This window comes from Aulostomus chinensis, chromosome 2 (assembly GCF_037954235.1).
Source record: "Aulostomus chinensis isolate RoL2024-O1b breed Wild chromosome 2, RoL_Achi_v1.0, whole genome shotgun sequence".
NCBI classification, from domain to species: Eukaryota; Metazoa; Chordata; class Actinopteri; order Syngnathiformes; family Aulostomidae; genus Aulostomus; species Aulostomus chinensis.
The window spans coordinates 11,864,346-11,889,008 of record NC_141321.1 but is presented as its reverse complement, the minus strand read 5'-3'; the positions used below and the strand labels follow the sequence as shown (position 1 = coordinate 11,889,008).

Sequence of the window (24,663 nt, the reverse complement as noted above, 5' to 3'; positions counted from 1 at the left end):
AACATGAATATCTTAAATATTTAGCTCTCCCTGAACAAAGGAACACTTTTCTATGACAAAATTCATCAAATATTGAGCTCAGATGGCCTACGCGTAACAGCCTAACAATGCCATTAGCTGAGAAATATTAGACGTGTTTTAAAGCTGTCAGATTAGAGGTGTGTGGTTAGGAGAAATCATGTAGAGTTTCTGAATGAGGCAATCAGGGTCGACACTGAAGGCTTCCAGCAGTGTGTGTAAGTGTGGATGTGCTACAGACATTCCTGCATTTGCAGAGTGTAACAGTGATACGGATGTGCAGTTCTAACACACACACACACACACACACACACACACACACGCACACGAACACACACACACACACAGCCAGAAGGCATACAGTCGTAGCATTTCAAGGACTCAACTGTTTAGTTACCCAGACAGGGTTTAAACCCAACTCCACTCTGACAGCAGGATAGACTGAGGAAGGAGCAGCATTTTCTCTGTATTAAATAATGTAAGGAGGAAAGAGAAATGTTTAGCTCATTTTTCTCTCAAGCTAAAACCGCTCCCTCCATGCAAGAGGAGAGGGATTCTAGACTGACCTGAAATAAATGTGACATTCACTTATCAGTGTAACATCCCGCTTTGCCTTTGAAGATTTTTTTTTTTTTTTGCAAATACTATGATTATTTTGGATAGAATTGTATATTTATAATGCTAGAATAAAGGGTAGGGGCTGGCCAAAGCAGGCATTTCCACATTGCATTAACATTTGAAAGGAAAGAATAAAATAGAGTATAGTATTCAAGTAAAGTGAGGTAATGAATGATTCGTAGCATTTGGTTTTTATACTGACCAAAAAAAAAAAAAAAAAAAAATCACTGGATCCAGAAAAGATCCCAAAGTTGGGAGGAGAGCTGCAGGCAGCACAGGGAGTCTCTGGTGACGGGTATCACCTGGATGGCTACTCCATCATCTACCAAACGAAAGACAATAGATGAATTCGACTCTGATGTCATTCTTTCCAACATTGTCATTCACACACAGAGTCCTGTTTTAAGCAGTTTGCAAGCTGGCGCCTTGAGTCATTGATCGTCACAAGAAAGCACAAATGACGATTTCACGCCAAGCGCCGACAGGTGCTTCAGTACGTAATTGAGGCTGGTCAGGAGCAACCATGGTTTCGCTGCTATTTTAGAACACCAGAAAAATTTGTTCCACTGACCAAGAGGAGGCGGATCTTTGGTCAGTGGTGTCATGTGTGAGTAGCTGTTGAAGGAAGCATCAATCAGATGAGCACCTCCTCCCAGGCCTGCTGCACCCCCGCTGCTCCCTTATATTAACATAAGTGGTGCACTCTCACCTGGTGCACGAGGAGGCCAGTTTCTACTGATGTGAACTGTTTACTTCTCCTGAGCTGAAATGTGTCCGTCACTATAGCAACATGCCAAGTCCTGGAACATCCTGGCCTTTAGAGGGAAGGACACAAAGTACTCTGATTGGTTGAAGTGATGTCACGTCCAAATCACACCAGTGATTACTGGGTGTGTAATGAATGCCTCCTGGCATCTGAGCCCTGGTTTGCACACTGATTACACTCCCCCTAAATACCAAAGTGAAGCTGAACACACCCTGAACGCACACATAATGCCATCCACCAACCCCCTGGCTGCATGGATGGGTTAATAGGGCCTGTAGGGGACTCCCTTCCATGTTGAGCAACATGGGAACCAGAGAAACTTGTCGAACATATTTTTTTCTTTCTTGAGCCTCCTTCAACCTAACATACATGACAATAACGAAGGCTTCTTTGGGTTGATTGAACCCGTCACATAGATGCTCGAGGCGAATTTACAAGAGAAAGGAACCGGTTTCCCCATGGGGATGCTTTACTGTCTGATTAGATCGGCACAATTACATCTTAGGCACAGCTACAAGCGGCAGTTAAGAGCAAGATGCCCGGTGGGATAAGAGGGTTTACCATGGTTCCATGGATCCATCCAAGAATACAAGCACCTTCAAGTGGTGGCGGATTGCAAGATGTTGAATTCTCCCAACATCAACCCAAAGTTCCAGGCCTAATGTGGTTCACACATCTATGTTTTTGTGAGAAATGAGGACATTTTTTTCGTAGAAGCAAATTTTGGATTCCAGAGACCGTTTTTGTTTAGAAAAATCAGCTCATATTAGGTTGTATCGTGTAGACATGCAACTTGTGTGTATGAGTGTGTTTATACTCAGCAGGGAAGCAAGAAACTTCCCTTTCGTAAAAGGTCCCCCTTCCCGTTCACAGCAAACAGGCAAACGGCTGCCCCAGAAAATCGGCACTATTTTGCTGCGAGAAAAAGAAAAGTAAAAAACAACTCTGTGCCCCACATACAAAATGAATTGAAGCTCAGTATTTCAACTGATTTCTGTCAGTTGCAGTATCGACAGGCAGGTATGATGGGATTTTAATGGGACTGGGTATAATTCATTTTTAAAGACATTTCTTGTGCCATGTGTTCGTGTTCTTAGTTGTCCGTGGGACGTAAAGCCCCGCAGATTTTCACTATGAAGAGATGGCGAGTCATGCGTGTCATTGGTGACAATTGTTTCCAACATGGTGGGAAAGTACAAACTAACAAATTTATTTTTAAAACCAACCAGTTCAATAAAATGTGTTTCTGGAGACCAATTAAGTTAAGAATCATGACAGAATCTTCAATTGTATTTGAAAACTTTCATTGTTTAACACAAGTCTGTCCAACCAGTCACGTCGCTTGTTTAGATTAGAGAGCAGAACCAGCTGGCGCAATGTGAAACAATGGTTGGAGCCACAAACCATGGCAATAAAATAGAAATTCAGAATTTTTTTTTTTCCAGTGAAAAATTCAGGATCTTGTTATCGGTTGGGGGGCTGGAGCCTATCCCAGCTGACATATGGCGAGAAGCGGGGTACACCCTGGGCCGGTTGCCATTCCGTTGCAGGGCTGGATTTAAGATAACTATTAAAAATAAACTGTGGCGAACAAAAGTTTATGAGATGTACAGATTTTGTGCAGCAAGATAATCTGAATGAATGAACAACATTTGTAACACTTTTGAAGTGTAAATACAACAGTGAGAGCTAAGGTTATGCTATGAACTGCTTAAACCGTGGACGCAAACCCCATTGAATCCGAGACAAGGGAACATGTGGATAGAACTAATGCAGCATAATACAAAAGCCCTGCAGCCAATCGCATATTGATGAAGATGAGGATTTGTTAAAATCCTCACACAAAAGGTGTTTCTAATTTTTGTAGATCCAGTGAAATTTTCATGATCTGTGCCTTGATTTCCTGTTTTATGTTGTGGTTCATGTCCTGTCTTCCTGTGCGCTCCCTTTTGTCTTGGTCTGTCTTTAGTTCCTGTTTTATTTTGAAGTTCAGGTCTTGTCTTCCTGTGCTCCCTGCTGTGATTATTTTATGTGTCTCACCTGTGTATGATTACACCACCTGTGTTTGGTTTCCTCATGTATTTAACCTCTCTGTTTCCAGTCGTCTCTTGTCGGTTCATTCTTACTGTTTCTGCCACTGCCACTGTTACTATCTTGGTCATGGTCATGGTCACTTTCATTCTGTTTCCTATAATTCATTGGTTGTCAATTTTGTGTAGAACTTAGTTTTTTCAGTACTTTGAATTCGTCCAATACTCAGGCCTCTTGACCCTTTCTTGTTAATACTTTGTTTTTCGCTTCCTTTAGATTTAAAACCCCCTGTGTTGTCTTGTTTTCTGGAATAAATACTTTTTGTTACGCTCCCCTTGGCATTTGAGTCCTGTTCCCCCATAAACCCTGACAGATGTTGGATTTGAGACATCAAGTCAAACTTTAATCAGTTAGATAACGGCATAGATTTTATTACTTGTAGCTAAAATCAAATGTATTTATTTGGAATAATCTGTAGGATTAACTGGATGCAGAAAGGCTGTTTTCATTCTGCAGTTTACTGTTGAGCTGACTCATTAGAAAACCTGTTGCACGAACATTAAGAATGTCATGGGACAATCCCTCAGTGTATGAATCACCTGATGTGTCAAGCACAAGTTTCAGATCAAATCTGCAATACCAGCTGCACAAGTCTGCAGATAAGGGCATTACCCCTACCTGAAACTCGGCCTTCCTGATATGGATGAGGACACTTGCATGCAAGTAAATGCAAAAAGATTCCTCCATTATATAATGATAGATTTTGCATGAGATAAACAAAAAAATTCTCAACAGGATTAATTTTGCTTACAATAAGTTAAAAAAGGAAAATATTAAGCAATATATCTCATAACATGGTCTTGTAAACAATCCTCTTTATTTACTCAGATGGTACTTATACATAACCCAGAAAGTGTATTTTATTCTTCAAGTACTCAGAAACAAGTGACGAGCTAACAAAGACATTTTTTACCTCCTGCGTTAATTCTTTGTGACTCCAGAATGCAGAAACCTACCCGCAAAGTACTGGTAGTCGCTTTTCCATGAAATTTATCATTTTGAATCCATCCATCCATTTTCTTCTGCTTATCCTGTTAAAGGTTGCGGGGGGGGGGGGGGGTGGAGCCTATCTCAGCAGCCTTCAGGTGAGAGGCAGGGTTCACCCTGGACAGGTCACCAGTCCATCACAGGACCAACACATAGAGACAGACAACCATTCACACTCACAGTCACACCTACAGTCAATTTAGAGTATCAATCAGCCTCGTCCCCTCTTGATGTCTTTGGACTGTGGGAGGAAGCTGGAGTACCAGAGAGAACCCACACAGGAACAGGGAGAACATGGAGACTCACACAGAAAGATCCTGTGATGGAGCTGGGACTGGAACCTGGAACCTTCTTGCTGTGAGGAGACAGTGCTGACCACTGCACCACCGTGCTGCCCTCCCTGTATGTCATTCATATGAATGTTAATGTACCTCTTGAGAGTTTTTTTTTTGTGGCTTTTTTAGGCAGGGGGGGGGGGGGGGGCTGCATCATTTCCCAAAGACATAAGATCACTTCACCTGTCTGAGATCCTCTTCACAATAAAACATCTTTGGTGTGACATCACGTGTTTTGGGCAATCAAAATCAAGATACATCGTTGTCTTCTCCCCCCTGGATGAGAGCAATGGACGCCGGTGAAGAGAGCCATCAAAAAGCAAAGTTGTGTTTGCTGCCGATCATGTGTATGTTGCTGAAGTGACTTAACGTAACGAGCTGTTTAATAAATGTTTACCTGCCTAACCAAGTGGAAGGGCGTCCTGACCTCGGTGGTGAGACCCTTCCCATCCTGCTTGGAGTGGGAAGTGTGCTAGCTTGTTAGCTCCCCAGTTCAGTGGATTATGTTACGCTTCAAAATCATTTTGTTGGGTTGAAGCTGATTCCAGCTTCATCTGATTTGTGATCCAAGCTTCTTAACGTATATCGTTTTTCATCATGAGGGAAATAAATAGGAGCGTGTAACGTTAATGAGGAAGGAGGACCCATGGGTGCTCAGGTTTAACGGGGGACCAGGTCAGCTCATTGACCTCCTGTGACGGTGTTCCACTATGAGGACATATCAGATAATCATCACAAAAAAAGAGAAGAAAAAAAAACCTCATATACTTTACTTACTATAAGTAACAACAATCACACAAAGTAAAAATAACTGAAGTAAAAATCCTTCATTTAAAGTCTTATATCAAGTACTAAGGTAAAAGTACTTCAAGAAATAACTTTACTGCATACCTTGTGTAATACTCCTGGATTACTCTACAGGTGAGAAGATGGAAATCTTTACATTCAATATCTGTATTGTGTTGCAGCCTTCTGTTGCACAGGTATCAATACTTTTTTTTGTCGTTGGTACTCGTTGTCATGTTGATTAATGTTATTTTCAGAGTGCACCATAATACTTTTTTTATTTTGAAATTAAAAAAAATAACTCATTTTGGTACTGGGGAGTACAAACAGCAGGTACATCACGTGTGCTTATTCATGGTAGCACTGAACTGTGTTAGTTTTTTGGGGTTTTTTTTAGCTGAAATTAAAGTGTTTGTGGTTTACTGAGCACATGACTGGATGAAAATGATGTGGATCGTACCTGATGATGCGCTTGAGAGTTGGGATACAGACGTTTTTGCAGTTGGTAGCCATCAGTTTTAATTAGATTCAAGCTAAATATACACAGCTGGCTCTTTATTCATTCTGGAATCACATAGAAGTCATGCAGGATGTAAAAAAAATACATTCACGTGAGCGCAAGACACCTATTTGTAAGGACTTGAAAGGCAAGAAACACTTGGATCAGGCATCACTTTAAGTCTGATAACCAGAAACTACCCAGATATACTTTGACTGTTCTTTGCAGTGTAACTACATCATGGCAGGACGCTGTTTCTGATCTACATTTCGGCCTCCATTTACCTCTCCATCACTGCACCCCTGCACAAATGTGAGCCTGCTAGTGCAGAGTTTAAGAAGGATTTATGCCCTTGGCCAGTCTCTCTCTCTCTCTCTCTCTCTCTCTCTCTCTCTCTCTCTCTCTCTCTCTCTCTCTCTCTCTCTCTCTCACACACACACACACAGAGGTTTATATCTGTAGTGTTGTGTAGGAATCCACGGCACATATTTGCAATTTTTGTATTTGGCAATCACAAATGTTACACTGTCTAAAAAAAAAATCACAATATTTGTGTATTTTTTCTATTCCCAGACGCTTCATTTTTAGCTCATGGCTGCTCATACTGGTGTGTGTGTGTGTGTGTGTGTGTGTGTGTGCGCGCGCTAATCTCATTTCAGCTTTCCAGGCCAGCCGAGGGGGAGAATGTGAGCAAAGAGAGCCACAGCTGACCACAGTGACGTAAGATGCACTGACCAGCTTGACCGACGCTGCACTCACGTATCCACACACATACCCTCTCATTTACCTATACACACATTTCCACAGGGAATAAGCCATCAATGGCTCCTCAGTGCAAAAGTGTACGTGTGTGAGTGTGTGAGGGGGTCACCGATGGCTGCCAGCAGCAGCTGTAGCTCTCAGCATTGAAGGGAAGGAGTGTCATTTCCAGTTTCTCTCGTCTTCTGGTTACAGATTTGTTCACAAGCTGTACAATATAGTCAAATAATATATCAAATGTCAAATATAAAATGTTTGTGGTCGGCCATTATGTTGCCAGTTATAGTCTTTATATTCTTCTCAGGCCTTCATGTAGCATTTAATATCAAGCAAAAGCACAATGACATCCGTCTGATCTAAAAGCTACTAAATTATGTTCAAATTAATTCCAACCAAAAAGTTTTAATCATCCAGATGAATAAATGTTCTAATTTGCATATTACAGAGAATATTTCATTAAAAAAGAAAAAAAAGATTCCATCTCAAAGCTGCTCCGTCCATTAAATCCATCATGGTGCTCTGGATCTCTAACGAATGACCTGCTTGCTACACCTCTCTTACACTGACCTGCTGACAAATCCAATTAGGCTGCACATATCCCTCCTGGCACAAGACCAGCACACCCCCCCACACACACACACACACACAAACACACCATCATGTCCTGTAATTTTACCAGCAATCATATATTCTCTTGAGCGTCCACTGTTGAAATGTTGAACAAAATGATGTCGTGATTTTCACATGATGCGTTTTGATTGCACCGCTCTTGTGCGCTGCAGCGCTGGGCTGACGTCAGCGGTCACCTGACAACTGATTGAGTCATCTGCACCAAATACCATCCCAATCACTGAGGAAGGCTCAAGAAATACAAATACTCTCCTGATACTGTGCGCTGCAATGTCACATTTTACAGGAGAAACGAGAAAATCTGAGAAGTGACGACAGATTTCCATCTCTCTTACTTTATTACTGCACCCCGGAGAGGGTTTAGAGACCAGAACACATCTAGTCAGCTCAGCTTGAAAGACACACACACACACACACACACACACACACACATATATATATATATATATATGTATATATACACACACGATCTGTTCCTTCATGAAAGAAAACCAGACAAGAGAGAGAAAGTAAAGGAGATAGTGTATATAATGAAAACACAGGTGTGTGTGTGTGTGTGTGGGGGGGGGGTGTCTTGCTATAACATAAGGAAGCCAGGGTGACTTTAATTGACAGCTTCATTTTAAATGTTGCAGGACTTTGAACCATGGCCAAGTCCTCATTATTTTGTTGTATTAAAAGTGGAAGACACTGATTTCAACCTGGATGCAAACTCGTATAAACTTGTGGACAAATTCAGAAGATCCATATGACCTATTTGGCTACTAAGTATCGAGTATGAGTGATTTACTTTCCATGATCATGATTACTCACTGTAGATATCTTCACCCCACATGGAAGCAGATTTTTACATCAGTAGTACTGCAACACTGACTGTATATTTTCAGCTAAAGTTTAAAGTTGTCTACTCCTCTGCTGAATTTTGGGTCGTCTTCTTCTGGGTTGTTGTTGTTGTGTGGAGAGTTTGGTCAAAGGTCAAACTGTTGATGGGATATTTGATGAAGAGATAATCGTTTTGCTTCATCACCAATCATTTATTGAGCCTCGGGACACACCCACAGGTGTGTCAAGAAAGCACTTGCGTTCACTCTAGCAGGTGCACCACAGACAGTCAGATCTCCTTACAGTAATCAATGAAAAAGAAATGAGACACTTTGAGGGTTGCAGATTGAGTTTGAGCTGTAAATTAATGCTTCGCCATCAGATGTAGGACACACACACACACACACACACACACACACACACACACACACACACACACACACGTCATCATCTGTGACTGTTTGATATTCCTGTGGTGCATTTTTAGATGAATGTAATATAGCGGAGGCTGACATCCTGATGTCACACAGCATCGTGTGGTTCTGTTTGCTATGTACTATGATGACTGTGACTATGATTTTTCTCTTATTAGCAATTAAACTGAGATGAAATCAATATAATTGATAGAAAGGTGCACATATTTGCATGGAGTTTTAACTTTGAGAGGCTGGGATGCTTTCAAGGGGACCTACCATACTGTTCTTGTTACAGTGAGTGTTCATATTACAAATGTTGAATTATGAACGTATAAAAGTGAACAACCGAGATTTAGTCTTTTTATGATGGGCAAAAAAAAAAAAAAAATCAGCCTGTCTTGTGTGTATTTACACAGTTATAAGAATTAATAGAGCTTTCAGGAAGAAGGTCAGAGGAGGAACTGAGGGCCTGCATGATGGGCCACCTAGGAAATTGAGATTTATTTCAATTGTGAATCAAAAACTCTGGGGAGTCAAGGATCCAAAACAAAACAAAACATAAAAAAACCCCAAAAATGATCATTATAGGTCTCCTTTAATTACTGAATCAAAGACTTCAAAGATGTCCACTTTGCTTTGTTGATAATATCATAACAAAAAATCATATACATGTACACATGCCCAGCTTTGCAGTATTTATTAGTTTTAAAATGAAGATTATGCCAAGCACATTCAGTAATTTCAGAGGTATTGTGAAAAACAGAGTGAAGCAAAGGAACAATCCCCTGAGATCTGTGTAAGACAGAAAGAGATGGATGATGGAGAGAGAGATGGAGAGAGAGAGAGAGATAGAGAGAGAGAGAGAGAGAGAGAGAGCCTCAAGCCTCAGCGCAGAGGAGGATCAAAGGTTTGTGCTCTGCATCTCAATGGACATCCGGCCACCAATACTGATGAGCGCGAGTGTGTGATGCTCCATTCACAGGGTTTATATTTCATGGGTAAACAAGTAGTCATTGCATGGATATCAATGGATGTCTATGCGTTAATGGGCTGCACATTTTATTTGAAATGATGCCATTTATAGAGATGAAAGTCAGGTGTGTGAAGCGCAAAGTTAACAAACCCGATAATAAGAATAAAAAAAAGTTAAACATTGACATTTCAGACAGACTTGATCATAATCTCAGCACATTTTTGTTACTTTCATCAACTGAGATTTAAAAATCCCATTATGTGGTTGGAAACCTGATAATGGTTTCATTAATGATACGATTTATTTGTTTCAGTAATGAAGATTTACTGTAATGAAGTGGAAACAACATTCAAGCCACTGAAAAGAGAATCTGCATCGAGCTCATCGTGAATTCAGGGTGTAGCTCGTATCCCTCTGAAGGCTTTTTACTCTGCATTTTATAGGTTCAGCTGTGTTTTGTGCAAACATCCCTTTTCTTGTTACATAATGCAGCCCGACTTTCATTTTAGTCCGCTACATAAGGAGATTTAGACTGATAGTGCACAGCGTGAAATGATGGCTGCACACTAACTGCTTCTCATAGGCACACTCTGTTTGCTAAGCCAGCTACTGCATAAACAGGTATAATCTGTAGGAATGTGTCATAGAAAACTGCTCTTTATTTCAGCTTTGGGGTTACCAATTTATGTATTTTTTTTTTCTGCAAGAATAACTGCCCAATAATTCCCTTTTTGTAGTTTAATTTGGTTAATTTTACAATAAATGTACTATTACTTTGTGCTTGAGTTCAGGAATGTTATGAGATGTTTGGTTCTGCTCATTAATAACAGTAAAACACACACTTTTGTTCCATCACTTGGCAGCTGTGCAGTGATTTCTGTCATATTGAGGAGGACAAAAAATGGAATTATTTTACACGATTGTATTCACTGCATTCCAGCTTTGACTTTTTGCCCTTTAACGTTGGCTGCTTGCAACAGCCCACTGCTACTAAAATGATCAAAGGATTTAACCCAGATTATGGAGCGTCATTACTGTAATACTCTTCTTTTTTTCTTTTTTTTTAAATGTGTGATCTAATGTAGGCAACACAGCTGTGTTTTGTATACAGGATTTAAACATCCTAAAAATAGGTATTTGCAGTGAAACTGGACCCAACAAAAACATCCAGCGCCCTCCCCACTTCTTACATTTTTAAGTGGATGATCCCTTCATGCACAGATAGGAAGCTGAACACATGCTAATCATGAATTTAGACGTTGATATATAGAGTGATGCAGGAATTCACCTTAAAAGGGATTCACAAGTTAGCATTGTTGAACGTCCAGCTCCCCCGTCTCAAAGTCAAAGGCTTGTTATTTCAGAGTGTTAAACAAGGTCTGTGATTTGCACTGGATAAAGGTGTTTGAATGTTTATGGCATAAAAGAGTTCAGCAAAGCTTTTCATGGATCTTACAAACAGCCGTTGCTAACGAGTGGCTGAACTGAAGCTAGTTGTCGAGACGTCAAACAACTGAATCTCCGGTTTAAAAGTCATGCAAGTGTTGTTTTTTTTCAAACATGTTATTGTGATCAGACTTTAGTTTGCCACAGCGTTTATTTTCAGCAAAACTCTAATGTAACAATGCCAGTGGCTCTTAGTCGAGGGAACCCACAGTGATGCTCACTTCCTGGTTGGCCTAAAAAAATACCTGCAGCACTCTTTAGTGTCAATCGAACAAAAACCAAGGAAATTGTTTCCTGAAAGAAAGAAATTGTAGATGTTAAATAAAAGGAAAACAGAAACAACTTTTCAAATAATTAACAAATACAGTGTTTTGTCAGCATCTATTTGGACATATTTGACAGCTACATCAATGTTTATAACGCCGTCATTACCTTGAAAGGTCATCTTAGCGTTATCTCTCATTAGGGTGTGTTGGCCTGTCACAGATGGTTGTAAATCCTCTGATGGACCATGTGTGACCTCCTGTGGGAATCTGTCCCTTAAACATGAGAACCGGTTCATTTTCAGCAGTTATCCTTTGCAAGCAAGGCATCTACCAGAAGCATCTTTTCTCCCCTCACATGGACAGAAATGCCATAATGGTAAAGGTTGACTGCGACATTCACACGATTTATTGCACAGTAGGGCTTTTACACTCCAAATTTGCCAACACAGGTAAAAACAAACACTTCACCATCATCAGACCCTCATCCCATCAACATCTACGAAAAAAAAAAAAAAAGTCTGTTCCCTGTCATGGAAAACCTAAATGCGAATATTTGTATACTAGCATGTTTGATCACTTTGTGTTTTAAAATGTGCTGCTCTGTAACATTAAGGAGTCCTCCGCTCTTCCCCGGTGCAATCTTTTCATTTTAGTGCAAATTTGAAGAGACAAGAAACAAGTTCAACAAACTAAGGAAATTATAAGGCAACAACTATAAAAATATCAAAAATAGTCTTTAGAGAACTATCTTTGTTACAAAAATGGTACAAAAGTTTTATCCTCAACCAATGAAATATTCATGTTTTTCAGTTCCTCTGCAGAATTGGCCAGCTTGTACCCCAGTAGCTCCAGTGTTTGCTGACACACCGTCTGTGTGTGTGTTACCATGTCATAGGACAGTTTCTGACGCCAACTCTCAACAATAGCTGCTGAGTTTCTCGCCGTACCGTACTTGTGTTTGGCTGAGGGCTTATTGCCTCCGTGAGTGTTTGCACTTATCCAGCGTTCCACTTGTCTCACCATGGGCACCCCCAAAAAGTCGTAGATCTCCTTGGTCTTGAGGAGCGGATTCCTAGCCATGTCCTCATAGCGAATCAACATGTATTTCCCTTTCAGCCAATCGGGGTGATTGAGACCAGTTGAGACGGAGCTGTAGTAGTCATTGCACAACGCTTTGAGCTGGCTCCCGCTTAGATTATAGGGCTTCTTCCCCGAGGACCTCCAGATACGCCACAGCCGGTATGATTCCCAGAATGTATCCATGCGTGATGACAGGACACCACGCGGGTCTCTGACGAGCTGAATCACTTTGATGTTCAGCCGTGGGTCTTCGACGAGGGCGCGTAGATCGTCAATTTGTGGCACACGTACAATCTTGATTGCCACATACTGTTTATTCTGGCACACCTGTGTTGCTAAGGTCATGTTAAGAGCACCGCATTTCTTAACACATTCGCCCTCCTCCACGTGACGATCAGGCTCAAAGGCATTACAGACAGGCTTCTTGCACAACGCTTGGCTGGCACCGCGGCGGAACAGTTTCCAGGTGAGGTGGTTATTGGGCACTGGTTTAATGTAGCTCTCCAGGAAATAGAGGTCACACCCATACAGGCTTCTCAGGAGATCTCGACTGGCGCCTATCATCACACGCCGGTCTTCAGCACTGAGGCCTTGGGCCAGACGCGGGATCAGTGTGGTCTGGACATGGTAAAGAGGCTCAAACAGGTAGAAAATCTCCTGGTGCTGGTTGAGCAGCTGGCCGACAAACGAGGAGCCGCTACGGGTTGCGGCCAAGACCAGGATGTGCGTTTTACGAGTTGCATTGACTGAAAAGTAAGAGTAGTCATCGCAGCCTCCACCAGCTGCTGCCCCCCGCTCAAAGGAAGGTTCTGTCTCCTGACCCACCACACCACAGTTCTGGGGGCTGGGCAACGGGCACAACAGGAAAGACTTGGAGGTGAGTGTGCGGATGGCCGTGTACTGGATGGCAATGGACGCCAAGGCCAGTAGGATCACCGACTTCCAGGAACATTGCATGGCTGAGCAACTTCATTTAGACACAGCGGTCCATGCCAGGTCCTCCCTGTGAACCAGAAATGCCTTTGATAAATGACAGGTCTTGATTTTCAATCAGATGGCAACATTAATTCCTACGCAAATCAGAGAAGAGTGCAATAAAATCACATTTGAATATACAAATAAACAGTTGAGCGACTTGTGTTGTGATGTATATGAATTGAGGATGAGTCATCAGTGAGCTGAAAAATCAACACTACGCAGGCAAGATTTTACTTTTTGGACTCTTAGGCTTCATCGGCAACGTTCTTATTCACCCTCACTTTGAATAAAGGCAGAGATGAAGAAGAACTGCACAATCCACAAAAACAGAATATCACTAATCCTTTTAAAACCTCCGTGCTCAACATCAGACCGAACCACTGAATTATTAAATCTTCTGCAATAGTGGGCTAAAATATGAGAGGTAGAACATGAAAAGAGGACAGGAATGTACAGGTGACTGCTCCTGTTCGGTAAAATGACTCTATCAAAACATGCGGAGCAGTCTGAGAGTCTAGACCTCAGCGGAGAGGAAGCACAAACAGGTATCTAAAAATGGCAAGAGACATTTTTATTTGAACCAAGGTTAAAAATAGTTTTGAGTCATTGGTTAAAAATTACACAGGTGCCTTCCTTGTCCTTCACAATGCACCAGAAGTTATTCCATCATTGGCAGGAGCACATAAAAAATACTAAACCAAGTACACAATACAAACTGTGCTGCAGTACATGTAAGTTCTTGTAAGCATCAAGGAAGAGAAGAAGCACTGTGTTTTATTCCACATCAAGACTTTAAAAAAAGGTAAATGGTGTTAAGCTGAACTACCAATGTCATGTCAAGGGGAAATGATGCTGCAAAGGAGAGAATAAAAATGAAATCCATCCCATATTTTATTTTATGATTTCTAACATTGTCATATGCTGGTGCCTGCATACAGGAAGCTTTGACGGTGCGAAAATAAAAGCTCACCATCGTCAACATCACAAGGTTTACTTAGAAAAAAATCACACCCGATTATGACAAAAGCACAATGTCAATAATTATTTTCTAGGTGGACAGAATTTAAAAAAAAAGATTTTTTTTTAAATTATAAAAAAGATTTTTTTTCCCCTCAAAACTGCTTTTTGTGTGAAGGAACATATTTTACTGATCTTTATAATATAGATTACTGGAATAAAAGCTGCAGCTACTGATAATTCAAGCTTTTAGGGAGAATCAATGCTCTCTTTTCATAGACACTGAGCAGGATAGAAGCCCACTCTCGCTGCAGGTTAGGCTGCAGACATCCTCACCAATGCAGCCAGCAAATCAATCCAATATAAATGATGGAACTCAGCTTAGAACGCTCACAAAGAGGACATCGCGCTCGGTACCTTATTAGTAGATGCTATACTGTCATGATGCGCTACATGTCCATCACGGCTGGTCTCCTGTCGCGCTCAGAAACGTTCCCCGCTCCTCTCTTTCTCTCCCGGGACAATAAATGTTCCAGGAATATTCTCCATCAGAAGCTGTCTGTTGATCGTTGAGCTTCGGACGCGGAGAAGAACGCAGAAGAAGTAGAAGTAGAAGAAGTAGGGGTGGAGGAGTGGTGATGGTGATGATGCTGGCTGGAGCGGCGGCGGCGAGATACAGCCAGGAGGAGAGACTGACTGACTGACTGACTGACTGACTGGGAAAGCGACGAGCAGGCTTCCTTTTAATAATGCGCAGAGAGGCTGCGAGTGTGAGGTATACAAGGACCGATTGTCTGGACCACCCCCGACCCCTCCCCCATTCCACCTGCCCCCCCCCCATACACACACACACACACACACACACACACACACACAAATCAGCGTCATCATTCATAGCCCAGCCCCCTTTTAACACAAAGTAGCATGTTATATGTTTCGTGGTTTTTTTTTTTCCTTACTTGTTTTCGCTCATTCACATGAACCTACCAGATACTAAACTCGTCCCTGTCCTCTTGACCTGTACGGATGTGGAGCAGCTGATAGGTGTCACCTTGTCACGCTCCGTTTGTCACAAGGTGACTGCACTTACACTCCAGCTTTGCGCTCATTCAGGTTTCAACCCTGACTGTCACCTCATCAGGACTTGCTCACCTGTTTGCATTGCACTTATTTTTGATCACATACCAACTTTCCTACCATTCCCGAGTGTAAAAGAAACAAATAAAACTCAACTTTGGCGGGATGTGTGGGGATTGATTCTAATGCACAAATTGAATATGTACTTAAAAAGAGCTGCACGGATGGAAATGAAGCTACAGTGTGTGACAGAAAATGTAGATACAGATTCAGTTTGACCACGCAGTCTTATTTATGCACCCTTTTCCCCCCACCCTAACACTTCAATCCAATCTGAGTCATGGCAGACAAGTCCTGTGACGTGATTGACAGGTCAAAAAAATGGAGGACAACACAGAATCCCTGTTTTGAGGTGGAGGACATGAGGGGCAGAGGTCGGAATCCGTGCTCGGGAGACACATCGCTGTTCCGTTACTCCTGACGCTCCGTTACAGCCAGCAGGGGGCAGTCACTATGCAGAATTCATGTACTTTGCTCTAAAATGTCAAGATTTGGAGATGAATGAATTAATAACGCCACTAAATCCATTCTTTTTCAGCAGCAGGACAGTGGGTTAGTCACTCATTTCTCTCTTGCTGGTGCTGCATAACCAGAACAAATCAACTGTACCTGCTACAACTTTCTGACTTAAACCCCCCTGAGCCAGATAGAAGTTCCAAAACCTCTTCTTTTAAACCTCTATTTTTTATTTCATTTAATTTTGCTCTTGTTCTTTCTGTAAGAGGTCTTATTTCCACCTATATCATTTACCACAGCCAAGGGTGTCCTTCCCCTTTTGTGTGTTCGAACCCAAGTTCCCTGATCTCCTCATTTGTTTAAGGGATCCCCCTTAACTCTCTCAGATCAGGCTTTGTCACCAATGACAAACTACAGTGCCAGAGTTTATACCGTCACTGTTCTGGCCGACAGCATGGCTGTGTATTGTAATATTTCTATCTGCTACTTTTACTCTTGGCTTTTGCTTCCCACTGCTGATACGGTGGTTCTGTGCTGCTAATACCATTGATCTGGTTTTGTTTCTCTACATGTTTATCTGCTTCTCTTTGTTCTATGGTCTCTCACTTTTTATTTATTATTCTATATTTATGCACTTGCACAATTATTAAAAAAGTAAATACATCAAAATGTGGGCATGGGTCTTCATACATCATTGCCTCATCACACACACACACACACACACACACACACACACACACACACACACACACACACACACACACACACACACACACACACATACTCCAATCATAGCTTATCCCATATCCAGCTGTCACTGCTTTATGTTATTGTCTGTTAGCTTTTCTGTTTGTGTGTTTAAGACACCTCAAAGGCTGAATTTAAGTTGCAGTAAAAGCGCCACCTGGTGGTTACAGGAAGTGATTATTTCCTGTGCAGCATTAGTCTGCTCCTTTATCCATCCATCCATTTTCTACTGCTTATCCTATTAAGGGTCACGGGGGGAGGGTGGAGCCTATCCCAGCAGCCTTCAGGTGAGAGGCGGGGTTCACCCTGGACAGGTCACCAGTCCATCACAGGACCAACACATAGAGACAGACAACCATTCACTCTCACAGTCACACCTACGGTCAATTTAGAGTATCAATCAGCCTCGTCCCCTCTTGATGTCTTTGGACTGTGGGAGGAAGCTGGAGTACCAGAGAGAACCCACACAGGAACAGGGAGAACATGGAGACTCACACAGAAAGATCCTGTGATGGAGCTGGGACTGGAACCTGGAACCTCCTTGCTGTGAGGCCACAGTGCTGACCACTGCACCACCGTACCGCCCCTGCTCCTTTATGTGAAATCCAAATATTAGCTGGTTTCACTGCCTCTCCCTCGACAGGACCAAAACACACTGTGCATGTAGCTTTAACTTGGACCCCAGCATCAAAGAGCCAGCGGCCAAAAGTTCACGTCAGCAGAGATTCACGCTCTCTGAGTGTTTTCTAGTTGTGCGTATATACAGTTGCCTCTCCAGCGCTCTCCCTTAAGTTGCTGGCGCACTGTCTCACCCCTGCAGATGAAGAGCCCCTGGCTGTGTGTAGAGCGGTGCCAGAGGGGTCTGGTGAGGAAGCAGCCCTCAGCTCTTATTCCATGGCTGTCCCCAGAGTATTGATGTGGATGAAGCTGGCTTGTGGAAGCCATGTTGAGGGACGCACTCCCACATTGAAGCCATGCATCTGCAGCAGCATGATAGCCTTTCAGTGCATTACAATGCGGGGCTATTCCTCCTTGGCCGGCCATGAAGGGATTTGTAATGGAAGAAGGTGGCTTTTTGTGTCATATTCATTCAAAACATGGAGCTCTTTGCTCAACAGGATTTCAAGGGATAGCCTTGTATTTAACATGAACCATGTGGTTCTGCTGTCACTGACGTCTCTGGCAACAGTTCTCATTTACTGCAAATCTCTGCGCACTCTTTATTTTTACTGTTGTGGTCACAGACATTATAGGAATCAATAACCAAAACAGGCAGATATAAACAGTAGAACAGACATTTTGGAAAGGAAGCTGCTCTGTTTTCACGTCAAGTGTTAAACCTCGGTACATGAATGATAAAGTTTCAAATGAACAGACATGGGAATGACGTAGCTATAAAGAGCAAAAATGGAGGCTCCTCACAGAACAATACTGCTGCTCTAACCTGACCTTCTGATAAACATTTCTTTCATTTCATTTTGTGTCATTACCCAAAAATAAACGTCACATTAGAGTTAATTAAAACACGTTCTCATTCTCTTTAATCGAATTAAGACTTTTTTTTATTCAGATGACAGTATTTTGGTTTTTTTTTGAGGACCAGGATAAAGAGAATAAGGCTAAACATTGCCTACTTTACAATTATATGACTATCATTTGTGTCTGTGTGTTTTTTTGTTTTGTTTTTTGATGACAAAGGAAACTACTTTGGCTACCATTTGGTATTCACCAAAATCAAGATAAGCCCAATCAGAATATGTATGAACTTTTAAGGCTCCCATCTTTCCAGTTTTGGAGCTTCAACAGTACTGCTAGACGCCCCAGACTACTTGAAATTCCGGCTGGACCGAGGTCCCTCAGGACGAGCTTAGCGAAGTGTAAACCCTCAGAGCTTCATCTGTCATTCTGCTGCGCTGGCTGCTTTGTCAAAGGTCTTTTTTAATCAAGTACACATCGTATCTCTCTGAGCATCCATATGTATGGGGTTATACATTTGATAAATGACTTTCTAGCCTTGGCAAAATCATCCACGTGGCTCTAGAAACGTACACACAGGCATGCACATGCATACAGGAACAAAAAGACCTGTTCTCTTACAGGTTTATTGACATCACGGTGAGTGGAGGAGATTAAAGAAGGGTTTCGGGTTATGACAGTTGTCTTTGTAAAGTGCTGAAGCAGGATTAAGTCGAATTCACATTTTAACAGTTGGAGACATTTCCTTTTTCAGCAGTTCTCCTGCAACCAACAGCCTCATGTACCATTAATCTTTGTTAAGCGAGTGCAGAAGCTGTTCAAGACATGAATGCAATTGAAGGAAAAGGGGAAACACTTGACGTGAAGTTTGAATGAATATAAATACCCATGAAATATATGAACATTCTATGACACAAAGATGATGTTAAACATATTAAATGATCTAATGGCACATAGCAGTGGTAGTAGATCCATATATCGATATTTATCACAATATGAAGAATACGGAGGGTTGCGAGTTAGACCTCAGAGCAAGAAATGCATAACGATTTCGATCATATCACAATACTCAGGACCATGTACATCAGTACTGGGACAATGTTAGAAAGATGACAGCTTCTGCTCTCTAAAAAGGACACAATCAAAATTTTATAATCATCTGTAATAAATATAATGATGACATGGCAAAGTCCATCCATCCATCCATCCATCCATCTATTTTCTTCCGCTTATCCTGTTAAGGGTCGGGGGGGCTGGAGCCAAGCCGCTGGGATAGGGGGAAAGGGATGGACGGGTCACGACGTGGCACCCACCGCCACTGATCTTTGGTTACCGTTGAGGAATATTCAATAATTAATGTTGGGTTTATTCTATGGCCAAACTTTTACAACAACAAAAAACCGATCTATTTATTTTAATTACTTAAGTCTAAAAGCAATGCAAACCAAGTGTTATTTTTCTGTTTACCGTGTAATCGCTCCAGCTCACGAGGATGTTTCCATTCCTGCGTGACTTCTCTGTGACTTCAGAACACACAGAGAGAGTCGCAAGCCAATAAAAGTAACTTAGAATGAGGAAGAGAAGGAGGTGACAAACCGCTCATGCCAGCTCAAACACAGCAACTTACATGAATTCAATGTTCCAAAGAGGCTACTACCGGTAAATCTTCGGGCAGATTGTCTGACTCATTTCCTTGGCCACTTTTTTTACAACGACCAATTACCAGATAAACGCTCACGCCGTGGTGGGATGGTTGCAACACTCTCATCTTGCTCTAAGAAAGAAACGCAACGAGCATGTCTCTCACTATTTATTTCCACTGCAAAATCTGATGTAACATGGCCAAATCTGCCTCGTCAAAGCCAAAGTTTGTTCAACATAAAGCGTGATTATGCTCTGATACTTTTCTTCTGTGCTTGAAAAATTTGCAACCGTGGGCCAAAAATGAAAACACAATCCAGAGCGCTATTCTTGTTTGCCTCATTGCCAGCGAGTGCATGTTGTCTGTCATTTTCTCTACGAGTTTGCACCTCGATGATTTTATCTTCTGTTCTGGCTGGCATGTGAAGTGCTTGTGGGATGATTCATTTACTTGTGACGGATGTCCTAAATGCCAGATTAAAGACTTGTGCCTTATCTAAGAGAGCTAAAGGGGAATGAAAAGAAAATCATTCTGTCCCTGCAGGATACCCATCAAACCTTATTTTTTTAATTTTCTACGCTGACAGAGTAACATTAGATTGTGTAATTATGGCGATAAGACAATTTAAAGGGCTCTGTTCTGAGTGACCTGCCAAGCTCCCTGACAGGCTAATATGTTTGTTTTACACGTCATGTGGTGGTGGCGGCAGGACCTAAATGTAGAGAACAGAGAGCAGGCCAGGCAGGACTCGATTAAACCCAAGCTTTAATTATCAAAAGGAATGCAAAAGCTGAAGTGATTTTAAAGGCACGGGAGTGAGGAGCGAACAAAATAGAACAGGAACTGAACACGAGCGGACTAAAACACAGGTGGAGACACAAACAAGAAACACACCAGTGGACTGAAACAGACACACATAAGCTACCAAACTGAACAATCACTCATGTAAAATAAAGACTCCCAAACCTACAGCCCATAACATCTAAAAACGCCCTCAAGGGGTCTGTGTTCAGCCTCTGTGTGTTCGTCTCTGGCACCAGCAACTTCGGTGTGGGGGTACAGGTCTGGGAATTTTGGGGCTCTGTCGTGATGCATTCATGAAGATACATTTAAAAGAAAAAAAAGTTCCAAAGTATTGTCTGAGGCTATTGTCTAGGCTGACCCATTTGTTTTGTTGTTGTTGCCATGGCAATCAGTGCTCAAATCAGTATGTGAATATTCTCAGGGACCCTGTAGGATCAGAACAGAGGATGGCGTCCTCTTCTGCTCATGTTAACCCTTTGGTGCACAACATGGGTCAAAAGTGGCCCGTTTGAGTTTTTCTTTCTATATCTTTGCAGTAAATTAATTTCATCATTCAGTATTCAAGGTATTCCTCAATTAACTTGTCATCATACATCCTTATTTTATTTTTTGCTTTCTTACTTTTTGAATAAAAACCCTTTATTCATTTTCTATGTTATTTCATGTATGGCTGAGTGTTTCTATGATATATCTTTGAAATAAATTCATGTCATCATTTACTATTCTAAGAACGCAGTAAATATCTTGTTTTTGTTTGCGGTTTGTTTATTGTCACTGAACATTTCTGCACAATGAAATGTAGTTGGACACAGTCTGTCACACAGCAGCATAAACAGATAAATAAAAAACAGAAAATTAAAAAAAACAGGATAGACAAGAATAAAGGGCAGTGCAGTGAGTCCAGTGGTGCTGTACGTTTAGCACAAATCATCGTTTTTATTTTTCCTTTCTAACGTTGTGAACAAGCGCAGCTTTTGTAGTTCTCCATCAAGTTCACACACACGGGTCAGGAACGACCCGCATGCATTTACTGTAGCATTTGGCGTGAAACTGTGAAATGTTCACCACAGCTCCCTTTGCCCATCCAATACATGTAAGTATTGTTTTTCAATTGTTCTAATGTTAATGGAGACAATATTTGATGATAATTGTTAAAGATAACTGTACATAATATTTGATAACCTACATCATTTCCCCCAATCTTTCATGCGTATTTTATTTTTTTAGTTGATTTCTCTATTTGCAAAATAGTAGAATCGAGTAGAATGCAGTGCAATGCAACAGATTTAGGTGTTCGAATTTTTGAGAATTTGATGTTGCGTAATCTTTCCCCCTCTCACTGCAACATCACAATCACAATCATAACTTCTTCACCAGTGTCCCTCTGGCTGAGAAGCTCCTCAAGAAGAACCTGACCATTATTGGGCCTCTTTGCCAGAACAAGCTGGACACACCACCTATCACGAAGCCCTCCAAATCACAGGAGAGTCATAGCTCAGAATCTGGATTCAGTGGCAACATGACCATGGTGAGCTGCGTGCAGATGAAGGGAAAGGCTGTTGTCCTCTGAGCTCCGTGCTTGATGACAAAGCAGTGGATGACAGCAGTCAGAAGAAACCAGACGTGATCCAGTGTTACAACAAAACAAAAGGAGGAGTGACACTGTGGATCGGATGGTTAGCAACTACTCGTGCCAGCGGAGAACACGGAGGTGGCCCATGGTTCTCTGGTACAATATGCTGGATGCTGCCACCCTCAACGCCGACACCAACTTCACCGCACAACACCCTGATGATATGGGTGGTGTGAGCAATGCGCGCCGGCTATTTATCAAGGAGCTGGGCAAAGAGCTCGTCATGCCACATATGACGAGGTGCATGGAGGGTATGGCCAAACTCCAAGAGCACATTACTGAGGCAATGGGAAGATGTTGGTTATAAAAACAAAACACAGCCACCCCCCAGCCACAAGATGCCATCAGACAGGAGGGCCAAAGGAAGAGGAAGAGGTGTGCGATCCTCCCACTCTCCAAAGACAGAATAGTCAGCAGCTGGTGTTCCCAGTGCTCCAGGCCTGTGTGCAGGGAGCACAAACACTTAGTGATCATTTGTGAGGCATGTAAAAATTGAGACGGCAGTTTGTGCCCTCGTGATGTGTTCAGTTGTATTTTACTTTGGTCACATTTCAACAGTTTACAGTTGCTAAACTACAGATAGAGTTCAGTTCAATAGCCATGTTGTCTGTTGTCAGACGTAAGTGTGTGCGTGACAAAAGGACAAACAAAACATGAAGTACATCAGTGTTTGGCCTCGCTCGCTGCGAAAGTCATTACTTGAAACCAATAATTATTATAGCATTGAGTAATTTAATTTTAAATCACACTTGGATGAATGGGTCTTTTTTGACCTGTGTGTATGATTTGGGAATGTTAGAGATATTGTAGCAGTTTGCTGAGCTTGGCTGCTGCGTCGCGCTGATTCTCCAGGCAGAGACGAGCTGATGGTTGTCTACGGTGGGTGAGGCCTGATTCAGGTGTCTGGGAGCAGCCACCGCCAGCGTTGTGCTCCTATTCAACATAAATGTGTGACAGCAACAATCCGCCCCCCCCCCCCCCCGACTGAACCCCATTTTATTGAAAAAGCTGGGAGTGGGGTGAAAAACAACAAGGTCAAAAGGGGGGGGGGGGGGGGGTTATGAGGAGGGAGGGATTAAAGAGCGACACAAACCCAAGACGCAGAGGGATTTTTTTTTTTTTTTTTACCCAATCCTTGCCTGGAGCAAGGTTCCCTTTCACCCAACAACCTCGGTGTGTAAAGCCCCCGGCCCTCCCCCCTATGCCCACCACATTACCGTCCTTAACCCCTTGTTCCTCTGGGAAAGCCATTCAGCACAGCAGTAGCAGCATGAATGGGAGGATGTGCTGGGGTGGCCACTATATCATTTACATGAGGAGGGAGCACCCATCCACAAACCTATAGGGCCTTTATGGTTTCTTTTCCAGTGGTTGGGTGTCAGGGTTCTCTACGCGGTTGTCTTATCTTTTATGTCTCACTGGGGCCTCACTCTGACCTGAAAAGAGGTATTTTAAATGTGGTAATGCTGAAAAGAGATCCAAGGGCATCTCCTAATGTGAATAACCCATGTGTGTTTAGACTAGTAAGTGATAAAAGGAGGCTGTGTTTGAATGTCTGCTCCACTGGTGGTCTGTTCAGACCCTCTGAGAGCACCTTTCCTGTATGTAGCACTGGCAGTATTGCAAGCAGTGGTTTTACTCACTTTCACCGTGTTAAAAGTACCATGACTGCAGAGTGCAGTGCAGGTGTCATTGCTAAGTTCCAACCAGTGCATTTTTCCTGTGCTGGTGAATTGAACTGCATGTCAATCCCAAACTGATGAGCCAACAAGTGCAGTTTAGAGGAGCAGAGCAAGACCCCCTGCTTCCCATCACAAGTTGAATATCCCTTGAACCAGCACCAACTTTAAATCGCAATTAAGCTTTTCCATTTAATTGTCAAGGGAATTTTTAGCATTTCAGATTGTTGAATTTTTTTAAAAGATGGTTGTACAAACAACGTTATACGAGCGCACGTCATCAGGGGTGAAAGTGGCTTAAAAGTATTGCCGGAACTGTACGCACGCGTTTAAAAAAAAAAAAGCGCCGCCGCCGATGAAGTTTTGTTTTCTTTCTCTTTTTTTTGTTCCGTGAAAGCAGAACGCGTGTGGTTTTAACCAATCAAAACTAACAATGCTGGTCACGTGACCCACGTGTCCGTCTGTCAGCCAACCAAAAACGCCTCGAATGCAGAGATGCGCAAGACGCGCAAGAAGCAGGCTGCGCGGGGGGAAGTCCATTCATTGTGTATGTGGGCGCGCTGTGACGTCACATGAGCGCAAACCAAGCCCAGCGACTTGGTAGCGCTGTGCGTGCTTGCGCCCCACCCCGCGCCGCGTCTGCCGCGTCCAGAGTGAAACTG

At 42.3% G+C, this 24,663-nt stretch overlaps 1 protein-coding gene and 1 pseudogene across 1 annotated transcript; one reads left to right on the top strand and one right to left on the bottom strand.

Annotated features, from left to right (window-relative positions):
* Positions 1–11,789: 11,789 nt before the first annotated feature.
* On the bottom strand, positions 11,790–15,182 carry chst1 (carbohydrate (keratan sulfate Gal-6) sulfotransferase 1). The gene is made up of 2 exons (XM_086179367.1): positions 14,845–15,182; positions 11,790–13,495 (listed from the first exon to the last, which is right to left on the bottom strand). Exon 2 carries the CDS (start codon positions 13,447–13,449, stop codon positions 12,166–12,168), a length of 1,284 nt encoding a protein of 427 aa, XP_086035493.1. The 5' UTR covers positions 13,450–13,495; positions 14,845–15,182; the 3' UTR covers positions 11,790–12,165.
* Positions 15,183–22,049: 6,867 nt separating this feature from the next.
* On the top strand, positions 22,050–22,818 carry LOC147269077 (uncharacterized; annotated as a pseudogene).
* Positions 22,819–24,663: the final 1,845 nt, after the last annotated feature.